Raw genomic sequence first — 25,440 nt, forward strand, 5'->3', positions numbered from 1 at the left:
CTCACTTGACAAGGAATCTGTTTACTCGCCAGTTACTTGCTACCTATTGACTACTGTGCTCTCCCAGTTGCCGCCCAGACTGAGCGCCACATCCACCTTTTCCTAGCGCACCAGTTCACTTCCGTTGCAGAAGGGAACTACTTTGCGTTTCTCTTTATACAACACGAAGTCCCTGTGTATGAACCAGTTATTACATAGTTACCAGCAAACATATTTTAAAAAATCTCATTATTTAAACATATTAAGAAGTCAACATAAATATACATAATTAAATATCACTTCGCTCCAAATAATACAAAGAACTTAACTTGCAAAGAGTAAACATGTCACACTACCTTTCCACTTCTTTACAGTAGATCAAAGACATCGCATAGTAAAGAATATTCACTTTTCATTATGCAGAATTAATCAGTACAAATTATTAACAGTACTGATCGTAGTGTTACGCACAGAAAACAATTCTACGCCCATACATTTCATACACAGCACCAGCGCGTTATCAAAATACCAGACAACAGACTGCCACATTAGGTGCTCAAATATCAACTCTAAGGAAAGAGGGATGACTGAAAACCATATCGTCAATGGACTGAACAGTCTGCGTTGTCTCAAATTGGAACAAACCGATGACGATTGTGTTGAGGTTAGAAGGTGTTGGATCTGATGACTCAAGGTAATATCTCACAAGTCGTACTCAAAATCTCTCAGATTCCTCATTTCTAGAGTACCTTTCTAAGCAAATGTATTGTGACGTTAAAAGTTTTTGTTTTCAGCCTCTTATGACGAATTTTCGGATATCCAGTTAGTCGAGAGCACTTTGTTATTATTCACTTGTACGACGGCGTCCTGAAAAGTAATGCCTCATTATTTTTTATGTGAAAACTGTTAAACTTTTTTTGAATAAAACAAACGTTGTTAACAGTTTACATCCTTATTTTTCATGTTACATATCTGCAGTCCTTTGCCACTAGAGGGCTCTGAAATGTAGCGAGTAACATGGTGGTGTGTATCTTATCTATCTTGGCGTGTGAGGAACAGCGTGCTATAAACGAGTTTCGAATTATAAGAGTTCGTCCACATATGGGGCACATTCTCCTTCAGCAAGACAATGGCAGATCAGACACGAGCGTTGCGGCATCTCCAACAATCCGACACCATGGGTTCACTGTCATCGATTATTCTTCGTACAATCCCGACCTGACCCCATCCAACAGCGTGCAATAAACGAGTTTCGAATTATAAGAGTTCGTCCACATATGGGGCACATTCTCCTTCAGCAAGACAATGGCAGATCAGACACGAGCGTTGCGGCATCTCCAACAATCCGACACCATGGGCTTACTGTCATCGATTATTCTTCATACAATCCCGACCTGACCCCATCCAACTTCCATCCATCTCCAAAACTTAAAGAACTCCTTCGAGGATTTCACATTGATAGTGATGAAGCAGTTCAAGGAGAGGTGAAGTCATAGCTCCGTTAACGAAGTCAAACTTTTTACAGTGTTGGTATAAAGAAACTGGTCTCTCGTTGGAAGAAATGTGTTGGTCGTCATGGTGAATGTGTTGAAAGATAAATGATAAGAAAAAAGATTTAGAAAATCAATAACGGTATTTATTTCGAAATCTTTAAGAATTTTCACATTAGAAATTAGGAGGGATTACTTTTCACCACGCCCTGTTGGTACCTCGATTTGCAAGACGACAGATAAAAATCTCTTTTGTATCCAGCTTATCCAATGAACAAAGCATTACGTTATGTGCAGCATGTGCCAACACAACATTAAAAAATTTCCTTCAAAGCCACAGCGTCCCTGTAGCAGTCCAGAAACTGCTCTTCTTCCTCGCATTCTAATGAAAAATGACAGGTATATATACGAACATTATATTCTCTTCCTGTCTAAACTGTTTATCGCCTATGTTTCACTTCCATATTTGGCTACGCTCCATGTAAATACTTTCAGGAAAGACTTCCTGACACTTAAAATGTTCACAAATTTCTCTTCTTCAAAAATACTTTTCTTGCCATTGCCAGTCCACATTCTATATCCTCGCTACTTCGGCCATCATCAGTTATTTTGCTGACCAAATAGCAAAAATCATCTACAACTTTAAGTCTCTCGTTTTCTAAACTATTTCCCTCGGCATCACCTGATTTATTTTGACTACATTCCATTATCCTTGTTTTGCTTTCGTTGATGTTCATCTTATATTCTCCTTTCAACAGTCTAACTATTCCCTTCAACTGCTCTTCCAAGTCATTTGCTGTCTCCGAGAGAGTTAGAATGTCATCGACAAACGTCAAAATTCCTATTTCTTCTCCGTGGAATTTAATTCCTACCCCAGATTTTTCTTTTGTTTCCTTTATTGCTTGTTCAGTCTAGAGATTGAATAACGTAGAGGACAGGCTACAATCCTGTCTCACTCCCTTCTCAACTACTGTCTCCCTTTCATGCCCCTCGACCTTACAACCGCCGTCTGGTTTCTGTACAAGCTGTAAATAGCATTTCGCTCGCTATATTTTATCCCTGCTACTCTCTGAATTTCAGAGTATTCCAGTCAACATTGTCAATAGCTTTCTGTAAATGTACGTAGGTTTGCCTTTCCTTAACGTATCTTCTATGATAAATCGTACGCTCGTGTTGCTTCGCATGTTTCTACATTTTTCCAGAATCCAAAGTGATCGTCACCCAGGGTTGGCTTCTACTAGTTTTTCCATTCTTCTGTATGGAATTCGTATTAGTATTTTGCAGCTATGACTTATTAACCTGATAGTTTGCATGTCACACCTGTCAGCAACTGCTGTTTTTGGAACTGGAATAGTTGCACTAGTTTTGAAGTCTGAGGGTATTTCGCCTGTTTCATACATCTTGCTCACCCTATGGAAGAGTCTTGGCACGGCTGGTTCTCTCAAGGCTATCAGTGGTTCTAACAGAATAAGGTCTACTCTTATCAGCAACTGCTGTTTTTGGAACTGGAATAGTTGCACTAGTTTTGAAGTCTGAGGGTATTTCGCCTGTTTCATACATCTTGCTCACCCTGTGGAAGAGCCTTGGCACGGCTGGTTCTCTCAAGGCTATCAGTGGTTCTAACAGAATAAGGTCTACTCTTGTTTTGACTTAGGTCTTTCAGTGCTCTGTCAAATTCTTCTCGCACTATCACAGTCACACATCTTCCATTTATATAACACTGCCCTCAAGTTCATCCCCCTAGTGCAGACTCTCTATGTGCTCCTTCCACCTTTCAGCTTTCCCTTCTTTGCTTGGGACTGGTTTTCGATCTGTGCTATTGATATTCATACAGGTGGGTCTCTTTTCTCCATAGGCCTTCTTGATTTTTCTTTACGCTCTGTCTATATTTCCCCGTGAGCTAGGAGTAGCGTCTTTGATTAATAATCAAAACGTTCTCGGTCCCGGGTTCGAATCCCGCCACTGCTTAAATTTTCATTAATAACCAGCATTGGCGGCCAAAGACTTCCGGCATAAGAAATCACCCTCGTTCTGTTAAGGGCCTTGTCAAAGAGAGAGGACAGAGGTTCAGGGCAGTCTCTTGTCCTAAAGGGACGGGGGTGAGGGGGGGGGGGGGGAGGGGAGACTGCCCCTAAAGGCGGAAGAATCAGCAGTGATCAACGGCATGAGAATTCAGAAGGCAATGAAAACCACTGCATTAAAAACACTTAACGTGTGTCCACAAGACATGTGGCCTGTAATTGGAAAGTGTCATGATGATCTCCATTGGCAAAAGATTCCGGAATAGTCCCCCATCCGGATCTCATGGAGGGGACTTCCAAGGAGGAGGTGATATTGAGAAAAAGATTGAATAGTCAACGAAAGGATAACGTTCTACGAATCGGGGCGTGGAACGGCAGAAGCCTGAATGTGGTAGGGAAACTAGAAAATCTGAAAGGGAAATGCAAAGGCTCAATCTAGATATAGTAGGGGTCAGTGAAGTGAAATGGAAAGAAGGCAAGGATATCTGGTCAGATGAGTGTAGGGTAATATCAACAGCAGCAGGAAATGGTATAATGGGAGTAGCATTCGTTATGAATAGGATGGTAGCCCACAGAGTGTGTTACTGTGAACAGTTCAGCGACAGGGTTCTTCTTATTAGAATCGACATCAAACCAGCACCGACAACGATAGTTGAATAGCTCAGTAGGTAGTACAGTTGAAGAGGAATGGATATCTCTAAAAAGGGCCATCACGAAAGCTGGAAAGAAAAGCATAGGTACAAAGAAGGTAACTGCGAAGAAAACATGGATAATAAAAATACAAGACTTGTGTTTCTGAATCCTAAAGAACACCTTTGGGATGTTTTGGAACTCCGACTTCGTGCCAGGCCTCACCGACCGACATCGATACCTCTCCTCAGTGCAGCACTCCGTGAAGAATGGGCTGCCATTCCCCAAGAAACCTTCCAGTACCTGCTGTCACCAAGGCTAAGGGTTGGCCAACACCATATTGAATTCCAGCATTACCGGTGGAGGGCGCCAAGAACTTGTAAGTCATTGTCAGCCAGGTGTCCGGATACTACTGATCACGTAGTGTACGTCTGGAGTACAGCATTGTACGGCAGTGAAACATGGACTGCGGGAAAACCAGAACAGAAGAAAACCGAAGCATTTGAGATGTGGTGCTACAGACGAATGTTAAAATTAGGTGGACTGATAAGGTAAGGAATGAGGAGCTTCTGCATAGAATAGGAGAGGAAAGGAATCTGTAGAAAACATTGATAAGGAAAAGGGATAGGATGATAGGACGTATGTTAAGACATGAGGGAATGACTTCCAAAAAATGGTTCAAATGGCTCTGAGCACTAGGGGACTCAACTTCTTAGATCATTAGTCCCCTACAACAGAACTAGTTAAACCTAACTAGCCTCAGGACATCACACACATCCATGCCCGAGGCAGGATTCGAACCTGCGACCGTAGCGGTCTCGCGGTTTCAGACTTTAGCGCTTAGAACCGCACGGCCACTTCGGCCGGCTGAATGACTTCCATGGTATCATAGAGAACTGTATAAGGCAAAAACTGTAGAGGAAGACAGAGATTGGAATACATCCAGGAAATAATTGAGGACGTAGGTTGCAAGTGCTTCTCTGAGATGAAGAGGTTGGTACAGGAGAGGACTTCGTGGCGGGCCTCACCAAAGAAGTTAGAATCACCCAAAAAAAAAAAAAAAAAAAAAACGCTAATGACATATGCGTCTTAATCCTTACATTTATCCGCTAGCCATTCCTACTTAGCCATTTTACACTTCCTATCAGTCTCATTTTTTAGACGTTTGTATTCCCTTTCGTGTGCTTCATTCACTGCAGATTTGTATTCTCTCCTTTCATCAATGATATTCAGTATCTCTTATGTTACCCATGGATTTCTAGTAGATCGTGTATTTTTGCCTGTTTTCTCCTCTGCCGCTTTCAGTATTTCATTCCTCAAAGCTGTCCATTCTTCTTCTGCTGTATTCCTGTCCCCTGCTCTTGTTAATAGTTCCCCAATGCTCCCTCTGAAACTCTAACCACCCTCTGATTCTTTGAGCTTATGCAGCTTACAGCTCCTTAATTGCCTATATTTTTGCTTGTTAAACATCTTATTTGACTGCCGGTATATTCGACGTCTTTCATAATTTGAAAAGAAGCATAATGAACACTTGTCGGGGCATTCTAACGCCTCTAGTCAGCAACTGTCCAGTTTCTGTGTTCATTTGATCCACTGAAGAGGTTCAGTTTAATGTGCGGCAATGATCCCTGGCGTTTTATGATATACCGGAGTCCAAATGCCCATCGAATGAGATTTCTTCGCAATGCTCACTCGGAAACAGGCTAAGATGGACCTGAATTCATTCACAGCAACAATTCATGTTGGTTATGGAACCGGTTGTAATTAATAAGGCCTGACACTCGTCTCCGGTCCCTGTTGTTTGGGATATGTTTACGACGCGGTTCTTATGAAGTGTTACGTCGTTGCAACTGATACACCATTTATTGTAGACACGTCCAAACACGACAGCTCGTCTTTGCCATTCTGTCATGTCACCACGTTGAACTATCTGTGGTGTGCTGATTCCATACAAGTCACTGTACTTACTCACCACTTCACTGACATGCCCAGTGTCAGTGACGGAGGGCCGCATGGTTGGCTGCTGCCAGCTATACACCAACTACAGCACTGCAAAGCGATTAGTACGCTCTTTCGGGGCGGTGACAAATATTTTGTCCGGTGAGCTTGCAAAAACAGTAACAAGTTCCAATGACAAACAGTCATAACAGTGTTCATAGAATACTCTGTCGGTACTTACACGAACACAGACACATCAAAACTTGAATACACACAGTCAATGTGCCACAATAATGTTTTATTTTTAATTAACAAGCAACAGCATTTATTTAACATATACAGGAAAGTAACTTCTGCAGAAACAATAATACCAGTTCCCGACATTCCATAACACAGAAACATACAGCCTTCCAATCCATGGTGCACCGTCCACTATTTATACCACAAACTGAGGCATATTTCGAAAATGAACTGAACTTAAAGAAATAGCATACAGTAATGGTTATAGTTCTATCCTAACTGACAACATGCTCCGTAGAAAGAAGAAACTGAGAATAAAAGCACTTTTCTACCCTCGTCAGATAGCACTAAACCACACTAATAACAAAAGGGCCTACTTTCTATACGAGGGTAAAACGTAACAGTTTCTCGGCAGGATACTAATATCCAGGAAATATACCGCAGCTTTTTACACTAGGAACACTGTCGCTCACATTCCGCTCAGCAGTAAGGATTAGATAACGTTCTTAGAACAGAGTGGAATTTATAGGATTTCCTACAATCCGTGTGGCTGATTATATGTTCGTCTGGCTGACGGGGCTATAACTACTTGACTGATTGGGCATCAGAGGAACTGGAGACTGAAAAAGAAAGATTCCACCTTTGCTGAATATGAATGAATGTCGTTCTTATGATACTGTAATATTCTCCATAGAGGAACTAAAGGCAGAAAACAAACATTACTCAAAATTCTGGCCGTCAACAAACAACAATCAAAGAATTCCGACCTGGTTCTTAGTGACCAAACACTGTTCCGCAACTCATCCTTACTACAGTAGCAGCATCCGGTTAATATTTCTCTCAGCGTTAGGTAATATGTTTGTTATAATTGTTCCACATCCACATTCCATAGACTTCTTTCTTCAGTCCCATCCCCCACGTGCTCTTTTGTTCAGCCTGTTCATCACATTTACCAGTTTGTCCATGCAACATGATAGTCTGTGCCATTAGTCACTTGTCCGACATGAACATTCCTATATTTTTAATCTCTGAATATACTGTGATATAAGACTTACTTGTTCAGAGCTTATATGCATATGACATGATGCCTGTGCTTTTGTATCGATGTAGTCGTCAAATGTCGCACACCTTTGAAAAACATCTATGAACTGTCTACTACCCGCTTGTATTAAGTTAGCTGTCGATGGACTAGAGAGTCAAAAACCGGTTCAGAACTATTAAATGAATTTTTTTGTGGAAGATTAATGCGACATATTCAAGTTCTAATAGTATTTATACTGAGTGATAAAAGTTTCTTTGCCACATTTCAGGACTGTGAGAGGAGATAAACATGTATACATTTATGAAAGTCTGCAGGCTTTCGTGGCCGTTGTGAATGAAAACAAATCTTCTGGGTTGTCAGGCCGCGTCATATCTTTTCTATATCATCGACGTTTCGATCCCTCTGCTAGTTTCTGAGGAGTAGTTTGTAGACTGATGTATGCTACTCTTGCGATATCAGAGGAGGTTCTTATTGCACGAATCCAGACTGCGACAGAAAAACACTGAGCGCCCAGCTTCAATACAGCCATTTGCGTAAGTCTCTACTCTAGTGACTCGATGTTGACGAGACGTTCAACCCTCGCCCCCTTTACATTGATGGTGCACACACTGCAGTGAAGCTGGAGGTCAAAATTTTAAACCTATTTCGTAACTTACTGCACCGCATGACCGCTGTTGTTGGATCTGGAATATCATCCATCACCACATCCATGAGCAAGTCTGTAACGTTGACGCTCCTCAGTGCCCAAATCACTAATCTTATCTGTGCATTCTTACCACGAGGAGGGTAGTCAGACGGATATGCGGTGTCAGTTCGTAAACTGTGTGTGGGCTGTCACTCAGGTACCTAAGGATTCTAACACTGCCTTTAATGTTCATACATTCCGTCGCGAGATTTGTTGTTGACGCTATTTATGCATTCATAAGAAACTCCAACATTACTTCCGTGCGATGGAAAAATTATTTCGACCTGATAATGATGTCTTAAGTGTTGTACAGGGAGCTATGCATTATTCAGTATATTTAATTTTCAACAAACATCCTATAAAAGAGAAAAAAATTGAACAACAAATCTTAAAATCCTAGTTGAAAGATTTCTCTGTGATATACTTCTTCTGTTCTGTCCGTGGGTTTCCTGCAGCAGTTGTAAATTTTTCTTGTATTGTTCATTCGTATAGTCGCAACTGTAACGGACTTTTCAAGATAGTATGGATGAAAAACGCTTAAAATACTTGCCACCATGTTTCTGTTTTCGATATAAATCCTTTTTCGGCAGCTGTTCAATAATATGAACATATTGTTTTTGTTCTTTTTCTCTCATTTAGCAATATGTAACCACTTGGAGAGTAACAGATACAATAACAGACGAAGAGTCGGTGCTCCGACGTTGAAAGCCGTTAAGGACAAGGCCTATATAATAGCGTTCCTGCAAAGAATTAAACTCACACCACTTGACAAAAAATTATGAGTACGGTCATTAATTATAAGAACGTCTTACAAGGCAGCTTATGGCGTACCTTAGTGGTAAGGAATGGAACGTCTTCTACATAAAGGCAAAAAGCCTTCCAGGAGAAAGAGTATTAGAAAAGCGACTGAATGGAGCATATGAAAGGATCGGCTTGTCGATATTGGCCCAGTTCAGATCTGAGGGAAGCGGAACAAAGTGGGAGGAAAATGTTATTGGTGTTCTCCTCAAGCTGCTGGCTCCACAGATTCTCACATAAAATGCAGCGCTGCCTACTTTTCAGCTAGCTGCCTGATATACGGATCCTGATGTTCTTACATTCTTCAAATTCATAAATACTTTTATGACGTGCGCGAAGGTAAAAATGTTTGCAAGATTTTCACCTGTATTTTTCATACTGCGAAAGACGCTAATGAAAAATTGATTAATTTATAATATTGCGGAAAAGTCATGATACAAACAAATCCTAAGCTCTTACTTTCTGAAATTCTCTTGCTAACGACTAATAGAAAATAGGTCACAACAATTCATAAATCGGAAAGACAATGCAAGCATACCTGTCTTGTGCGAGGACGAAGCAGTTAATGATTCATCAGAGCGGCACTGAATTTTTAATAATCACTTCTGATCAGTAGTCGGCAGGTTAAATCGAAATTTTATTGGCACACATAAATAAACTGAACTCTTTACAGTTGGTGTTCCGAGACACTACAAATGGTTCAAAAGGCTCTGAGTACTATGGGACTTAACATCTGAGGTCATCAGTCCCCTAGAACTTAAATCTACTTAAACCTAACTAACCTAAGGACATCACACACATCCATGCCCGAGCCAGGATTCGAACCTGCGACCATAGCGGTCGCGCGGTTCCAGACTGAAGCGCTTAGAACCGCTCGCCCACTGCGGCAGGAGAGACACAGGTACAGGAAGTAAGCAAAGATGAAACTGAATTATTGTATGATTACAGAGTAAGTCTCTCAAGGGGACAGGTATTTTCTATGATTTAACAAAGGAATTTGTGCAGGCCATGTATTTTGCAGATGATAAAACATCATGAGAACAGGGAAAAACCTCAACATTGGTTCCCCACATATTTGGAAACGAAGAAGTGGAAGGTTATCTTCAGTGACAGATAGCAAGGACAGGTGAATCTGCCTTCGGTCATATAGAGCGAAGATTCCCACAGGGTTCTGTTCTGTGTTCATAGTTTTCTTGATGTACAGTCTAAGACACAAAAGAAAGACAGGAAAAACAGAAAGACATGCCACGAAGGAATTGTGCGGATGGAACGGAAATCGGGGGATGTGATGTACGTGTACCGACAACCAAACGATTAATATTCCAAAAAATTGGATGATTTATGCAAGAGAAAGAGATTCACAAATTGAGCAAGTTAATAACACGTTGGTTCACCTCTGGCTCTGGCTCTTACGCAAGCAGTTATTCGTCTTGGTATTCATTGACAGAATTGTTAGATGTTCTCCTGAGGGACAGCGTGCCAAAGTCAGTCCGATTGGCACGTTGGCTCGACAAAATCCCGAAATGGTTGGAGAGCTCTGTCCATGATGCTCCCAAACCCTCTTAGTTTTGTAGGGATCCACCGACCTTGCTGGCCAATGTAGGGTTTGGCAAGCACGAAGACAAGCAGTAGAAACTCTCGCCGTGTGTGGGTGGGCATTATCTTGTCGAAATGTAAGCCCAGGATGGCTTGTCATGAAGAGCAACAGAACAGAGAGTAGAATACCGTAGACGTATCGCTGTGCTGCATGGGTGCCGCACTTGAGAACGGGAAGGGCCCTGTAATGAAATGAAATGGTACCTCAGACACTCACTCGCGGCTATCTGGCCGTATGGCGGGCGACAATCAGGTTGGTTCAAATGGTTCAAATGGCTCTGAGCACTATGGGACTTAACATCTATGGTTATCAGTCCCCTAGAACTTAGAACTACTTAAACCTAACTAACCTAAGGACAGCACACAACACCCAGCCATCACGAGGCAGAGAAAATCCCTGACCCCGCCGGGAATCGAACCCGGGAACCCGGGCGTGGGAAGCGAGAACGCTACCGCACGACCACGAGATGCGGGCAATCAGGTTGGTATCCCACAATTGTCTGTGGCGTTTTTTCTTACAGGTCTTCACTGGCCATCGGGGCTGAGTTCGAAGTGGGACTCGTCACTGAAGATAATTCTACAGCAGACAGCGAGATTGCAGACTGAAAGTAAGAAATGGTTCAAATGGCTCTGAGCACTATGGGACTTAACATCTGAGGTCATCAGTCCCCTAGAACTTAGAACTACTTAAACCTAACTAACCTAAGGACATCACACAAATCCATGGCCGAGGCCTAGAACGGCTCGGCCACCGCGGCCGGCGACTGAAAGTACCCGACATCAATACGGACAAGGTTGTTGGTAAACAGAGGTCAATGGTGGTTGGCACAAGAGGCGCCGTGAGCTGTGAATCGCCTGTTAATGATTCTTGTGGTCACTGAAGTATCAGTTTCATGTCGGATCGGTGGTAATGATGAATCTGGGGTTCGGAGTGCCTCACGTTCTGTAGTCTCTCTAGGTCGACCGCTTGCTTCTTGACGCTATGTTCGGCTATGGTTCACCCATTCCTGCCAACATCGTCGAATAGTGGAACCTAACGTATTAAAATGTCGAGCGATTGTCTGAGTACTCCAACCGGCTTCTTGTAGGCCCACTACGCATCTCTCTCAAATACTGATATTTGCAAATATTGTTAACACACCTGTCTGCGAGGCACAGTTACTGTCCATCTGGGTACACGAAATGGAATTCGCAAAGACTTTATGCCCTGGTATCGACATGCCCCTTGTTTACTATCTTTGTCAGCTGCGAGCTGAAATTGCGCTGCAGTGTCACGCATTCATCCATCACCCGCCAAAGCTTACAGTTTCCCATTTTCCGCCAGTACCTGTATGAATATCAGTTTGTGACCAGTTTGCATAATTACTTCGTGGTGCATGTTTCTTTTGCGTGAGAGCGTATACCAGTGGTCTTCCAGTAAGATGACTCAACATTGTCTCTCTTTCCGTGTGATGTATATGTTACTGAGAAAGAAGTGGAAGGTAATAGAAATGATGTAGCTAATGTGAGAGTCAGTATCAGAAGTATGTGGCTTTCTGAGAACAAACTGCAACAAACTGCAATGCATACAGTTTTCGAAGTGCAACATTTCTAAAAGCAATGTTTTATTATCGAAGTGAGGCTTGGCGTCTTGTATCGCTCCTGTCTAGAGCCTGTGTATCGGGAGAATGACTCATGTGTGCACTGTGACAGATGGTCTGCAGCGGGTTCAGTAGAGTGCGTAGTTCTAATCTCAAAAATGGTTCAAATGACTCTGAGCACTATGGGACTTAACGTCTTAGGTCATCAGTCCCCTAGAACTTAGAACTACTTAAACCTAACTAACCTAAGAACATCACACACATCTATGCCCGAGGCAGGATTCGAACCTGCGACCGTAGCAGTCCCGCGGTTCGGGACTGCAGCGCCTAGCACCGCACGACCACCGTGGCCGGCAGTTCTAATCTTCATCTGACCGAGGGCAGTAGTTACATTCAAGAAATAGGTCAAAAGAATGTTTTTGTTAATTGTTCTGTTTATTTCTTGAAGAAATTTTTTTGTTTATTTATGTTTGAACAGTGTTGGATATGCATTTAGTAGTGTGAATGATGCGTGAATGTGGTCTAAAGTAAATATGTAGATCATTGTTCTACTTATGAACGTTGTACGACAGGGAATTTTGTATCATAATATGTTGAATAAGTTTATGGTAAAAGGAGAGCTAATTCGAGTGCAAATGAAATAAGTTAATAACGTAAAGTATAAAAAAAATATCAGAATGTTAAATTTTTATTCGACAAATAGAACAGTTCGAAAGTGTGTTATTTGTTGATTGTTTAGACATGAAAAGCGCGGACTAGCCTTTTTCTATTGGACTTAAAGAAAACTGGCCAATAAGAACGGAGTATTCTTCTCGCGGATTTTTTCTTGGAGATGTAGAATGCTTACAGCAGTCTGAAGAGTCGGAGCCCAGCCATTCAATGGTACGGTTGTGCGTAGTATGAGCTCCGAAGGACGTTCGAATTTGCCGGTTTTAGCTGTACTACATGGCTCGAAAGTGCTTTGAAGTCAAGACATATTTATTCCGGTGTTTTTTTTAGAAAGTACGGATTAATTTTGTGTATGAGAGAATATAGTAATCCCGCGTGGCATATTGAGCAGATCGGTGACTAAAAAATTGAGTGCATTAGACAGCGATTAATGTAATAGTGTGGCGAGCATTTTCATTTAAGAACAATTCGTGCTTATTAGCTATTCAGATTTCGGGAAATACATTAATATTATCTTGCTAACGTGAATGAAAGGCTTTGTGCATGACTGTGTTAGGATTAGCACGGGCTTGGCAGTGAACGTGTAATTCTCAACTTCAGGATATACCGAAGTTTGGCCAGTATTTCCACCTTTTACTCAAAAGTTATATATTTTCCAATTCTTAGAATAGTTACGTTGTATGCAGCCTGGTGTGAGTTGCAGTACGGTAGATTTGTGCTCGGCTTTCCTACAGGCGATCTGCTACAACGAGTTCACAGGGAGGTGCAGCTAAAAAGGAGGAAAGGAACCGCGCCGCCACAAAAGGTAGAGATAAAGTAAATTAAAATCTACCATTTTAAATTTTTAAGACTAAGGGCACACTGAAAGCTTTCTTTTGAAGTATGACATTCAAGGTCCTGTGCAGAAACTAAATGCTGCTATCCTCACTACATGAATGACCCCTACTAACTCTGACACAAACACGAAGGCTTGTTTGCTTAGTTTCACTCTATTATCTCGCCTGAAGACTCTGAGCACCCACTAAGAATATTCCATGCCCAGAAAAGAGCGATCGGTCTGATATGCTGTTTTCACGTCGCGGATTTTGAGTAGGCCGTTGTTCTGGTGTCCTAGACTTTTAAACCTGCTGTCCCTGGCCATAAATTCCGCCATGAGATAAGTTGTTGCCAACATTGCCTCATTCTCAGGAACCTGCAGCATCCACTGTGTGAACAGTAGACGGAAAAACGACACGCACCTGATAACAGTTCGTTGAGCATTGTACAGAATGGTGTGGACTGTTAAGAAAGTTTCACTTTCCATAGGGTCCCACCAGAACTGAAAAAATGGAGTGATAAACCCGAAGTGTTCAAATCCAAATTGAAAAGTTTCTTTCTGGCACACTCCTATTCTATACAGGAGTTTATTGCGCTATCTGAGAAAGTTTCTCTGTAACGTGTTATTTATTCTTATAGTCTCTCAAATTTTTTCTTCTTTTATTAACACTTTTGTTCATAATTTTTCTAATAATCATTTTGCGAACTACGCACTTACTCATTCCGTGACACAGTAGCTTTGTTTCGTATGAATCTACGGAACCTGACAGATAAATAAAGACAAATACAGACGTTGCTAAGGAATAAGAAACTTGCTCGCCTGAAGCTTAATGCTGTATACATGATTATTGCATTACAGCATCATAACAAACTCACTGTTAATTGCAGAGAAAACGTTGTCGGAGACCCTCTGCGTTTCATTCTGCGCATGGTGCGGGCGGATACAGAGGCGGTCACACACTGTATGGCGGTGTGCGGCCTGGCCGTTTCTGTTTGTTGCCACTGCACTGCCCCATAAACTCAGTACTCTACGAGTCCGCACCGCGCGGCGGCTCATGCTGCGTGACGAGAACCAGGGAGAACTCCTGGACCGTGAATTGTGGCTAAACTGCTGAGTTAAGCCCGTTACAGCTCCGTTGTGTGTGACCATCCTGCAGCAGATGTCAGCATGCCTCTGCCGTCCTGCATGTGAATAAACGGAGGGATCGGGTTAGGGTTGACGGTATGTTATGGGCATATCTTCAGCGAGGGCAGGTTGTCGGGTCCAGCGAATCAGCAAATACGAGACTGAGGCGCTTACCACGATGCCTGCAGATAGGTCCAAAGAGAAAAAAGGTTTGTAAATTTACATATTATAATCGATACTGAAGTTCTGTTCAGAACTCAGGGTATGTAACTCATAGACTGCTCTCCATACGTCATGTTTCTCCAGCTTTTGTTACGATTTGGTTGTAAGGAAGACAGGAGAAATGTCCCATCGACAACGAGGTTATTAGAGTCTCAGCATAAGCTCGGATCTGGGAGGCTAGCGAAGAAATCTGCCGTATCCATTTCGAAGGAACCATTCATAGTAACTGAATATGGTGCCTTGCTAGGTCGTAGCAAATGTCGTAGCTGAAGGCTATGCTAAACTGTCGTCTCTGCAAATGAGAGCGTATGTAGACAGTGAACCATCGCTAGCAAAGTCGGCTGTCCAACTGGGGCGAGTGCTAGGGAGTCTCTCTAGACTAGACCTGCCGTGTGGCGGCGCTCGGTCTGCAATCACTGATAGTGGCGAACGCGGGTCCGACGTATACTAACGGACCGCGGCCGATTTAAAGGCTACCAACTAGTGTGGTGTCTGGCAGTGACACCACAGATCTTTCTGCTGATGAGAACTTATTAAAAAAATAGTCTGTAGCACATGAGTAAAAATTATTTATCAGTGGTAGTACTTTATTTAGAATATGCACCTATAAATCATAGGTTCTTAAACGAAAAGTAAACGTGTCTTAAAAGCTCTGGATTTACACCGCCCAAGCTGCTTCATTTACAGTTTATCAGTTTACTAAGTCTCAATTCGTAAAATGTCATTATGTCAACGAAATAGTTACTGTAATTTTTATTGACATTTTCTTCTAATGTGTGCTGTGATCTTGTATCTAATTTTAATAATGAAACAGATGATTAAATGAGTAAATAGGGAAGTAATCACAAAATTCTTGAACAATGTATACGTAAGGTAGACGTTACGATATTTCTGGTGGCGGACACAAAAGTTTCATCGATCCAAAAGAAAAAAAAAGTGAAGGTGTGATGCAATATGGTGAAAACTTCTCAAATTTTGCCACTACTGCAGTTAACTTTAATTAGGGTGATGGTGTCCTGGAGGCCCCTTATTGTTAGAGGACCCCCACAACCGACACGCAAGATGGTTGTCGACCCCCTTTCAGGAGCAGGCGGAGAAACATCGCCAGCGGACAGAAATAACAGACATTCCAAATAAACATGGAACTACTTCACCAAAGAACATGTGACAGTGTTAACCACTCGGAACTCATATGAGTCATGCAGCAATCCTCCGACCTGGCTTTATAAGCACGTCTACACAGTCAGACCGGTTTCCTCGAACGGATACGGATCCTCTACACCTCCTGTAAACTCGATCCTCCTCACCCGCTTGTCGCTCCCATCCTCTCCCGCCCCCGTCCGCTGTCGCGCCTGTATTTCCACGTCCCACCTGCTCTCCATCTCTCCTCTCTACATATCCTCTCCCAAGCTGGCTTCCGCCAGCTCCCCCTCCCTGATGATGCCCTCCACCCCTCCATCTACCCCTCCTACCAACTTTGGTACTCCCTCCCTCTTCCTGTGTGTGTTCCTATGGGCACCCTCTCTCCCTTCTCTCCCCCTTCCCTCCTTTCTCCCTTTCTCCCCCCTCCTCCCCCGGGTTTCCCCTACCCCTATACCTTTATTCCTACCACCATCTCCTCTGCCATTGGCATCTTTTGCTCTCCCCTATCCCTCCCCCACCACCTTCTTCCCCTCTTGGCAGGTCCCCGGACTCGCACACGTTGAGTGGACATTCGCGCGCCGGAGATCATCGCCATCAGTTTCTCGTGTGTGCCATCGTGTTTGTGATTTAGTATTTTTCGCCACCACTCTCCTTCGTTCACTTGTACCGTCTAAGCCATCATTGTTTGTGCGCTGTGCCGACAGTTATTTGTGTCGTTTCGTCGAATGTGAACGGCTTCGTGTCTTTAATCTTTGTGTCTACTGTTTTTAACCACCAATCTGTTACTTATCGCTCTTCATTCTCTCTTTAATTGTAATGCTTGTGGCTGAAGAGCGGAGTAGATTTACCCGCTGCCAGACCACCTTTGTATGAGGTGAAAAATAACAATAAAGAAAAAAAAGTCAGACCGGCTGTGTTTAGCAACTGCTAGGAAGACTCCGCCCAGTACTTACGTTGGCCCTAGCATTGTTTTCACTAGGCGTAGCATTATAGCAGTACGTTGTATTATGTAGTCTAGGTTTTGGTCAGTATTTTCTTCCGTTGTCTTGTTTCCTTATCTGGTTTTCCACCACAAGAGTTGTGAGGCTCTTTCCTGTTTGTTCTTGAGTTGAGCACTTACTGTATTCGAAGAAGGCGTTTTTCTTTAATTAGTTGAGCACTTACTGTATTCGAAGAAGGCGTTTTTCTTTAATTATAATAAAGTGCGTTCAAATTGACTGTTAGGTCTTTCCTACCGACCGCAGGACACTACATATGGCATGTTCCGTCTTAAGTACCTCTGATATGAAGTAGTTGTTGCGGTCTTCAGTCCGACACTTGGTATGATACAGCTCCCCACAATAATCTTTCTCTGCGTAAATAAAGCAACCTATATCCATTTGAGTCTACTAACTGTTGTCAAACCTTCATCTCCCTCTATAGTTTTGTTGCAGATTATTGGAAGGGCATTTGTGGTTTCCCATATCTGTTCCATCGGATGAGTACTCGGGGATAACGTAGGTTCAAATGGCTCTGATCACTATGGGACATAACATATGAGGTCATCAGTCCCCTACAACTTAGAACTACTTAAATTTAACTAACCTAAGGACATCACACACATCCATGCCCGAGGCAGGATTCGAACCTGAGACCGTAGCAGCAGCGCGGTTCCGGACTGAAGCGCCTAGAACGATAACGTAGGCTTTACCATATTACACAAGTACGATTAAAACACAGGGTGGCAGGAAAGACTGGTTCAACCTTCCCGAAACAATAAAAAAAATATTTTTGAGTTAATGTCGACGTAGCCTGGGAGGCAAAGATAACCAAACAGATTACCGAGTGATGTGGCGCAGTGGTTAGTACACTGGAATCGGATTCGGGAGGAAGATAGTTCAGACAACCGCCTGGCCTTCCTGATAAAAGGTTTTCTGTGATTTCCCTAAATCGCTTCAGGAAAATGCAGTGATGGTTCCTTTGAAAGGGCACGGCCGACTTCATTTCCTAGTTGATGAGACCGATGACATCGCTGTCTGGTCCCCACCCCCAAACCAACGAACCAACCAACAAACAGATCAAACCCTTGTTTAATTTCATAGTGAAAGTACAGTGATTCCAGTCCGAGGAGCCTAGTTTAGTACCGGATAATACTATTCATTTTTCCGGTCCAGTAGTATAGTAACAGTCTTTTGCGACGCCTATTTGATTCACTTTCGATGTATCCTTCATGGTACTGAAATTTTTGCGAATTAAATTTCTAGATCTGCAAATATCAGTGACGTTAACTCGTATAACTGTATTCCGTACATTAACAATTTGTATTAATTACAAAATTAAAATACATGAATCAGTAAATTAAGATGAACTTACGGTTTGGTCATGTGGGTGATCAAATTTAGAAGTTTGGTATAAATTATTTCCAATAATAATTTAAAACACAATTATCTTCGAGAGGTCACCCATCATTGTGCAAGTGGAGTGATTTCATTTCCGGGAGCCTATATTAGCGTAAAAGTATACTGATCAGTTTTTCAGCCCAGAAGTACAGTAACTGTAAGTTCAGTAATTTTATGATAAACTACCAGATATGCTGTTTAATTACCTTTATGGCCAGACTGGCGTTTCCCAACCGCCGTGACGCGACGCATTGGTGTGTCGCGAATACATGATAGGTTTGCGCAAGATGTTTATCTTCTAACATCTAGAGCATAAAAATTATCGGCCAATTCCTTCTTGAAGTAGCCCAATTTGTAATAAATCGTCCAGCATTATACATGATTATAAGTATAACAACAAAGAATGTATTGTATTCCATATATGTGTTTCCTTTTGTGCATCTGGGAAAAAAATTATATGTAGAGGTGTCGTGAAAGTTTGAAACATAATTTGGTGCTCTCCAAACGAAAAAAAAGGTTGAGAAATGTGGATCCAGATGACCAAAAAATAAGAAAACAATTACTCTGTCAGGAACTTGTGAGCTGAGAGACGGCGTCATTCTGCACATCGTATCTGCAGCAACGTTTCTGTCCTCCATTTAGGAGTCTTCTTCTTGAATGTCCTTCTCGGGAACCTGAACCATTTTTGTAAACAAGACACAATGAGCGAGACACGAACGTTTTCTAGAACAAAATGTGAACAAATATGAGGCATAACCATTGAGCAAATGTTAGATTGTATAAGACGATTGCGGAATTCTACAGGTATAAAAAACATTGTTAATAATATTAGAGGTAATTGCAGTCACTATTGGCAACGTGTTTCTGAGATGCAGTAACCTTAAAAAATCCTATACGGGTCTTATAGATATCAAACAAGGAGTAGGTTAGATTGACATAAAATCTCAAGTAATAATACAAAACCAGTTTTCCGACTATTAGTAGCAAAATCTGTGGGAAATGTGTGTTATTGAGGTTTGGTTTGCTCTTATTCGTAATATAAATAGTTGAATACACTTTTAGTGAACCTGACCTCCGTATACAGAGCATTGGGCACGTTATTGTTGCAGGAGCGGCTGCTGCTGTCGGTGCTGCCGGAGCACGTGGCTGTGAAGATGCGGCAGGACCTGGGCTCCGCCAAGGACAGTCAGTTCAAGAAGATCTACATGAGCCGGCACGAGAACGTCAGGTGAGAACTCTTACATTTCTGAAAATTAATATTTCACTTCTCGGTTAGATATAAAGTAATATCTGTTAGGGGTTCAACGTTTCTATGGAAATATTACCACAAGACCACAAAATGCATGATTAACGAAAACCTAGGACCCCAGCTACAAGAATTGATTTTTGGTGAATTTTTCTGAAAAGATTAGGCGTAGACAATTGTGAACAGCATAAAAATTCGATTAATGGAAGCAACAGGCTCCAAGCTTGCTCCCAAACTGAGAACAGTTTGGGAATGAGCTATATGACTTGTTTTAATTTTTTTCTCGTGAGTCTTCTGACTGGACTGAATTCGTCTCCTGCGTCAGTCTCTTCACCTCACAGTGTCACCTACTTACACACAACGGCCTTAACTATTTGTTGGACGCATTGCAATCTTTCTCCCTCAACAGATACTTCAAGCATCTTATAAATTATTCCCTGATTTCTTAACACGTCCAATCACCTCCCCTTTATGTCTGAAAGCATGTTTTCACGGCGACAAACGCCAATAAAATTTTCTCTAGCTTGGAGCCGCATCTGGTTGTTAAATAACCAAGTGCTTTCGGCCGACCGCTCCTCGGCCATTGTCAAGTGGTGACTGTCGTATGATTGCTGCTGCTGTCCTTACGTACCCTAGCTGCCATCCACCTGTGACGTCACTGCACAACGCCATATGCGGCAATGTTTTCGTTGCGCAGCCGCCGCATCCGCTTAAACCTTCTGATAGCCGTGTGACCTGCTGTGCTAATCTACAGGCCATAGACTTTATTGAGAGTTGTTGCAAATTATCTTGATTGCTTCTTCTTTAACGTTGTCCAAGACACAATTTATTTATTTAATACTATATGTATCATCGAATGTAAATCGATGTTCGTTTTCCGCAGTATATTCTGCTAACGCTGATTTCCATGACACTTTAGGCGGCGACACCTTTCGTGTTCAATGTGGTGCTGTTAAATATCTTGCCCATTTTCTCCACTATAAAAGCCTCCACGCCACCATGATACTTTATACATCCCTGGCGTTCTGAACCATACATAATTTTTCACCGGCCTCTTGTATTCTCGAAGTTGTGCTGAAGACCTGAAGACAGAATGAGTTTTGTGCCTGTTTAGGAGCAAGCTAATCTTTTCTGTTACTGAGCTACGGAACAGCAAAAACGTAAGTTTCTTTGTGTCCTCCCCAGGAGCCTTCACTTTAAGTTATTCGCAAACATGGCGTGCGAAATTTGTAGATAGCAGGACACGTTTTTCTTGAATACTTTCCGTAAGTTGGTCACTTCCTTCGGCAGGGTCTCAACCTCTGAAACGGCTTCCACTCGATGTACCAGTCTTCAGAACAGGACGTTTCTGCGCTGGGTGTTGGTAGCTGGTAGCGCGCATGTACCAGTCCGTTTTGGTGAATTTCCGGTAAACACTGTGTCTGAGACACCCCTTTTGTTTGTTGGCGGACGAAGACGTCAAACAATGACAAGGCACCGTCCGTCTCTACATCCATGGTGAACTAGTCGTCGTTAATGATACTGATGTGGTCCAAGAACTCTCCCAGCTTTCGCGTCCCTGAGGCCAGACGTCGACGTAGTGACAAAAGCAACTACACATAACACGAGCCGTGTCAAATTCGATGTCCTTAAAATACTCTATAAACAGACTGGCTAGGACTGGAGCTAAGGGACGTAATTAATGCGTAATTAAATCCACAGAATCGTCGTCAAACAACAAATGTATGTAGTCTTTGATTGTATCTTGTGCGAATGATGATACGACGTCAAAACTGACAACCGTATCTCTATCTTCAAGGCGCAGACGTTTAATTTGGCTGATGCAGTCGGCCGTGTTCCTAATTTGGTGCAGGCAGTGACTAATGTTCGGAGTAAGGAGGCTGGGCAGGTGTTCTGCAAGGCCGTAAGAGAGCGATCCGTTGATGGTCACGATGGGCGGTAGGCGTGTTTCCTTTTTATGCACTTAAGGCAGACCATAGAACGTAGGTGGTCGAGCTACCTGAGGGAGGGGATTCTTAATGACACTCTCTTCCAGCTATGAATGCTTGAAGTTTTCCAACGTTTTCCTTATTTCTCTGGATGTTGGGTCCCACGAAAAAACTGTTACGTCTGCTCCTCCAGCTTGAACCGGAACTTAACGCCATGTTCAGTTACGACGGCTGTGTTGCCTTCTTCGCCTGGCAGTACAGTGATGAGTGCAGGAAGGCAACTGTGTCCAGCTGCCATGTTTGACCCTAGCGAGTTGGATTTAGAAACAATGAATTTCTTCTGCAGTTTCACTGGGGACTTGTGAACTGATTGCTCTACACCACCTGTTATGTCACCGAAAGGAATGCCTCGTGGCGATGTTGCGAAGTTATGAGCGGCAGGGTACCAGCATCGATGTTTCTCGCCGCCAAGTCGATAACGGTACGTTCTGTCGTTTCATGTTCTGTCCGATTGTGTTGTTGTCAAAGCGGCTGAGTTTACCTTTCTGCTTATCCATGGTTTTCTTCTGTGATGGTATCTGCTGCGCTACTGTGGCTGAGTCGATCCAAAGCAACTCCGTCGGCTAAAGGTGGACTTTCATAATGTCACGGCCTTTTGTATCCAGTTGCTATCGGGTGTAATGTAGTCTTTCAGACAGCAGGGTAAAAGTAGACACGGTGAAATATACTGCTGGCGGCAGCAGTACCAATATAGTGGCTAACGATGGAAAATCGTCGAATCGTCATTTCATCAATGTAGTATAACAGGAAGGCTAGAGAACTTATTATGCTAGACTTCTTAACGCGCGATTCCCATTGAGTTAAAAGCTGCGCCACGTTTCGTCACCGTAGGGTTATGTTATGGGGGAATCCATGGTATCCCGGCAATGTACAATTGTAAAATTTTCTCGCGCTACCAACTGTGTCAATTTTTTAAATACACAAGAGATTTCAGCTTTCGGCAAGACATCTGTTATTAAACGAACAAATGGTTTCTGGGATGCTCATATAGACGGAGCCTGCAGCTTATCTAAGCTTGTCACACGGTCATCGGAAGGTTGAAGCGGGTGCGGCGATTGCACAACAAAAACATTACAAGTGTACATAAATAATTCGGGTGAAAGGAATGGAGTAGAAACTGTGTGATAACAGATAGAAAGGAAATAATGGCTTCCAGCAGCGCACGGCAGTGCAGCAATGCAGCGAAGGAAGCTGAAAATCTGTGCCGAACCGGGACTCGAAACCCGGATGCTCTGCTTCTCTAGAACGAGATTTTTTTCCGAAGGGGCAGGAGTCCAGGAGTCGAAATCCAAGGCCTGGCCACTATGCCTCCCGCTTCGCACTCCCGAAGCACTCCCTACAATAAGTTTCTTTTTGGATGGAGCAAGAAAGCGGGTTAAACGAAGCATCCTTATTTGTGCCATGGTGCCCCCCCCCCCCCTATTCTAAGGGTAAAGGAAGTAACTAAACAACAAAAAACAAAATTAAAGCAGACATATAGCGTAATGGCCACCCTTCTGGTGGAACCAACATTAGACACTACACCCGGCTGCCGTTGGTAGCCGAGCGGTTCTAGGCGCTTCAGTCCGGAACCGCGCGACTGCTACGGTCGCAAGTTCGAATCCTGCCTCGGGCATGGATGTGTGTGATGTCCTTAGGTTAGTTAGGTTTAAGTAGTTCTAAGTTCTAGGGGACTGATGACCTGAGATGTTAAGTCCCATAGTGCTCAGAGCCATTTGACACTACACCCACTGGTACCATCGATCAGCATTCCCATTGATCCTTCCAACCCACCATTGGAGCCGGGAACATTGTAACAAAGAAAACATTCAAATGGTTCTTCCACTTGTTCCAGTTCATTTCGCAACACTGACATGCCCATGAGGTTAAAATTTCAAATGTTTGTGAAATCTTATGGGACTTATCTCCTAAGGTCATCACTCCCTAAGTTTACACACTACTTAACCTAAATTACCCTAAGAACAAACACACACACCCATGCCCGAGGGAGGACTCGAACCTCCGCCGGGATCAGCCGCACAGTTCATGACTACAGCGCTTCAGACCGCTCGGCTAATCCCGCGCGGCCCCATGAGGTTAACTTCCCATACCTGACACACGCAACTGTGGGGACGGTCCAAGAAGACTCTACCCAGATAATTAGCAAAGTATAGGTGGGAGCGCGGATGACGTCGTAGAGTTCTGAATCTTTCCAATAGGAGGGTCCACAAATCGGAAAGTGTTTGTCACCATACCGGTAAAGATTCAATATGGCCAGACACTTGATCCATATCACTGCAGTCATCTTAGTACATGGATAAAACGACATATCGGATATGAAAGGGTATCGGAGTCACTGCTGTAGGAGTCGTTCGCTGCATGAGGGCTAACATGTCTCGTGAACCTCCACATCTCCACATTCCAGACGCTGTTCATCTGCATCAGGTAGATGATATTCAGAACATAATGGAGAATCTGCCATATGAACGGAATGGAGTCTCTGGCGATTCATATATTTGTGGTTGACCACCTAATACCTGGTCGCTCTGGCGTCGGAATCGAGGAGAGCGGCTTGTGCTGAACGTCAGACCATTGGGAAAGTAACTGAGAGTAGACGGATTTCAGTCGGATTTCGGGGATGGGCTCGCATCATCTGGCAATAAACATCACAAGCCCTTTGCAGTCGCTCTCTCGGCAGGTCAGCATTGAAATAACTGAAGTCCACAAAAAAACTCCTTAAGGTAAGGCAGTGTTGATGAAATTTGCGCCACTGCAGTTGGTGGTTCATGAGAGGTGGGGGCCAGTTCTTCATTCAGAGTTCCTGTGAAGCTGCGCTGGTGATGATTCCACATCTTCATCATCGTGACGACTTATAAAGCAGATGATCTAACCCAAACACTGACAATTAGGAGACTGCCGTTTTTTGGTAGGGAGGGAGAGCGTATTGTGTCGCACTTTGATGATCATCCCATAAATGGCGAAGTGACCAAAGACTGCCTGTAAACTGCGTGCTATCGTCTTTGGCATTTGAAAGACGGTAGCCAGATGTGGTACTCTGGATGCCTGTTAGATGTTTACATAAGCCCACCATTGGACCAAGTTCAAAGATTGCAACAAGACATCCATACGTATGTCTTGTAGCAGACAAATATAGGTAAAATGTGCCATCTGACGACTGTCATACTTAAAGATAATCCCCAGCCATTTTATTGTATCTTAGAATGAGTATGGGGCAAAGCTTCCTTCTAGGAGGCTGATCCAGACTTTCCCAACTTCAAGTAGCTTCTGGCTGTGCACCGTATTAGGCAATCCAGTCCAGTGATCTTTGGACTTCATCTGCTGTATGCACTAAAAACACCTGATGGTCCGCATATGCACAGCACACGAAGGATAGGTATCTCAGCGTAAGTCCCTGCAGCTGGTATCGTAGTCCATGTAACAGTGATTCAATGGCAGCTGTACACATAACCACAAACAGGGGCAACTTTGCCTCACAGAGCGAGCAATAGTGATCTTGCCCGCTCTACGCCCATTGATTATAACTTGTGAAGTATCACACAGAAGGTATGTGACAGTATTTATGAAGGACTAGGGGAAGGCCAACTGCTGTGGCATCTTCTCAAGATAGTCTTGACCTACCCTACTGAAAGCGTGGTCAAAGTCAACACACACGGAAAGCCTTCACAGGCTACACACCTCCGTCAGTGCGATGACATCACGATAATAAATGAACACCGTATGGATGTCGCTGTTACCACTGAGGCATTTCTGGTCTGCAGGGACGTCATGGGGCAGGATACTCCGAATGCAAGTAGCCAGAACTCCCGCAAAGAGTTTGAAATCGCTGTTGAGCAGCGTAAGAGGCTGGTAAAAC

At 43.2% G+C, this 25,440-nt stretch overlaps 1 protein-coding gene across 1 annotated transcript in view; it reads left to right on the plus strand.

Moving 5' to 3' along the window:
• The window catches only part of LOC124775800 (adenylate cyclase type 3), a 458,110-nt gene that overhangs the window by 19,308 nt on the left and 413,362 nt on the right, over nt 1-25,440 (plus strand). Inside the window, exon 2 of the mRNA XM_047250630.1 lies at nt 19,463-19,581. Coding sequence (XP_047106586.1) covers nt 19,463-19,581 — 119 coding nt within the window. The remainder of the gene's footprint in view (nt 1-19,462; nt 19,582-25,440) is intronic.

Source organism: Schistocerca piceifrons, chromosome 2, assembly GCF_021461385.2.
Source record: "Schistocerca piceifrons isolate TAMUIC-IGC-003096 chromosome 2, iqSchPice1.1, whole genome shotgun sequence".
Lineage (NCBI taxonomy): Eukaryota > Metazoa > Arthropoda > Insecta > Orthoptera > Acrididae > Schistocerca > Schistocerca piceifrons.